We start from the raw sequence: 2,880 nt of genomic DNA, 5'->3' as shown, positions 1-2,880 counted from the left end.
CACGGCGGCCACGGCGGCGGCCGCGTCCCCGCCGCGGCTCATCTCCTCAGGGGTGAAGCCGTTCATGTCTCCGCGCTCGGGGGCGCCGGTGCTGACAGAAATCCCCGCTCGCCTCGCCGCTCCGCCTCTGTCTCTCGGGGTGCTCGGGAGACACTGGGGTCCCGGCCGCGTCGCTCAGGTACCTGTCCGAGCCGGGGCAATTCACTCTGCACCCCGTGTCCGGCGGCGGCACCGCCAAATACCGAGTGTCCCCGGCCTGCTGGTGTCTGCTGGCGCCGGGACAGTGGACAGTGCTTGGGGTCGGGACTCAGAGTCGGGCGGCGCCTGGAGCAGCAACAAGGCTTACTGTCACATGGAGTCTTCAGCAGTTGGACCGCTGCGCCTCCGCCTCCCTGCAGCACCTTGAGCCGCGCAGGCGCGACGCGCCTCCTTCCCCGCCCCCTTCACTTTGCCGCAGAGCACTACGGGAACTGTAGTTCCCTGCGGCGGAGCAACCTGCGCTCCTTCCTGCCCCTGCCCGTCGCGGGTTGAAGGAACTACTTATCCTAGCATGCATCGCGCGGCGACGGGACGGCCTAGGAAGCTCTCAGGCTTTCTTTTTAAAACGCTTGGTAAACAGTGATGTGTAATTGAGGCTCGCGGTATTTTCCCCGCTCTTGGCTCTTCCAGGAAGTTAGCCTGTGGTTAGCTCCTGGGATTTCGCAGAGGCAGTGGTGTGACATTGTACGGATCGCATCTCCTGGGTCAGACCAAGTAGTCACCCGACTCTTGAGGCAAAGCACAAATGGAAGCGGGAGGAATAAACCTGTGGGGCGGGAGGGGAAGAGTTACAGGGCCGCTTTCGTCGCTGTGGAAAAGAGTTTTTGGTGTGACCGCCCTTTTTGGGGAAACCCAAATCAAGAACTCAGGCGTCCTGGTGCTCTTCGGGCCCTGGAAGTCCAGCAGCTAAAACCTCGGGGGATAGCAGCCCCATTCATTCACGCACCGAAATTAATAGAGCGTATGCTCGGTGGAGAACGCCCATCCCTACCCCTCGACCTCGGCAAGTCCTCCTCACAAATGCCTCGCTGAAGGCCGTGTCTAAACCCTGGCATATTCCTGTACATATTCCTCCGTTTTGTTCTTGGGCTCCCAAAGTCAGCTGCTTCCTGATGTGGAGCCACTGACTGACAGTAACAGGGCTTCTTTCCACCGCCACCCCCAATCTTTTCAGTTTCTCCACAAACGGATCTGGAGAAGGGCGGAGTCTAAGGGGACTTGAAACCACCACCAAGTCAGCTAGTGTGCTCCTCAGAAACTTCCCAGCGTTAACTCGGTGGAACAGAGGGGAACAGGAAACCACACCTCTTGGGTCGTCCACGCGCGCGCCCCTGTCTGTGCATGCACGTGTGCGCGCGCATATGTGTTTGTGTGTGCGTGCACGTACGCGCGTTTTATCGCAAAGGGCGGGGTGGGAGGATGGGAGGGGCTAATATGAAAGCAGCTGCTTGACAGTAACTTAGTTACAGCGCGTCATTTATCAGTAGATAAGCCCTGTTTAACAATCCCAATGTCTATACAGAAATACTTAATGCATTTCAGGCAGTACATCTTTTTGAAAGTTCTCTTAGACTTAGTATATTTAGTGAAAGACGATTTTTAAAAAATGTTGTAAAATGCTATCTACTTTGCTATTCAAAGCCGTCCTTTGATCTGTAGTATTTCAGTTCTAGGAAATGGGAAAAGAAAAAAAAGAAAAGTAAATAAATTGAGTGGGAAAAAGGAAGTTGCTGAATAAGTACTTCGTCTGTTTTAAGCTGCACTGTCCAATAGGGTAGCCACAAACCATATATAGCTATTGAGCAGTTTGTGGTTATTGAGACTGAAAACATGAAATTGTTAATTTAAATTTAAAAACTGGCCCGATTCAGTTAATGGAAAATTTTTTAGTATGTTTGGAACAACTTAGATATATATATTTTTTGAACTTGAGTTTTAAGAAAATTAAATTTAGCATCTGAATTGAGATGTGCTGTAAGTATATACTACAGACTGGATTTTAAACACTACATACAAAAAAAGAATATTGAATAGTCCATCAATACTTTTTATATTGATTACATGTTGAAATGATAATATTTTTTATATACTGGTTAAATAAAATATATTTGAATTAATTTTATCTGTTCTTTTTTTTTAATGTGACTACTAAAATATCTAAAATTACACATGTTGGTCACATTATATTTCTATTAGATAATGCTGTTTTAAAGTATTAAAGCATACTGTTATGGATATACTTTCTTAAACGGTAAAAATGAGAACATTTGAATGGATGGATACACCCCAACTCAGGGTGTTGGGCACATCTTGGGAGGGAGGCCAAGGGATAGTGTCTGGGAATGACTTTGTTATGGCCTGAATTGTGTCCCCCCAAAATACGTGTTGGGATCCTAACTCTATACCTGTGGATGTAATCACATTCGGGAATAAGGTTTTCTTTGTTGTCAGTGTAGGGTATGTCTTAAGAAGAGCAGGTCAGATACAGAGACAAGCAGGAACAAATGAGGAGAAGACAGATGGCATGTGGAGATCGCCAAGTGACCAAGACTAGAGAAGCTGAGACAAGAATTTTCCCCCAGAAAAGACAGAGAGAGCCTTCCCTGAGAGCCTCTCCTCTAGATTTGGACTTCTAACCTAGTTCAGGAACTGTGAGAAAATAAATTTCTGTTCGTTAAAGCCACTCACTTGTCATATTTTTGTTATAGCCCTAAGAAAGTAAGACAGGCTTAAAGGCAGTTCCTGCTGTATTTCTAAGTTTTTATTTACTAATATATATATATGTATATATAAAACCAAACCCATTGCTGTTGAGTCAATTCCGACTTATAGCGACCCTAT

The 2,880-nt window shown here is 47.2% G+C and overlaps 1 protein-coding gene across 1 annotated transcript in view; it reads right to left on the bottom strand.

The window, feature by feature from the left end:
- SAP30 (Sin3A associated protein 30) overlaps positions 1 to 358 on the bottom strand; it is a 5,696-nt gene extending 5,338 nt beyond the window's left edge. Inside the window, 1 exon segment of the mRNA XM_023742922.1 lies at positions 3 to 358. Within this exon segment, the coding sequence (XP_023598690.1) occupies positions 3 to 66 (64 nt within the window). The 5' untranslated portion in view covers positions 67 to 358.
- Positions 359 to 2,880: the final 2,522 nt, after the last annotated feature.

Source organism: Trichechus manatus, unplaced genomic scaffold (assembly GCF_000243295.1).
Source record: "Trichechus manatus latirostris isolate Lorelei unplaced genomic scaffold, TriManLat1.0 scaffold00225, whole genome shotgun sequence".
Taxonomy (NCBI): Eukaryota; Metazoa; Chordata; class Mammalia; order Sirenia; family Trichechidae; genus Trichechus; species Trichechus manatus.
The sequence above is the reverse complement of the archived record's forward strand: the minus strand, read 5'-3'. Positions and strand labels throughout refer to the sequence as shown.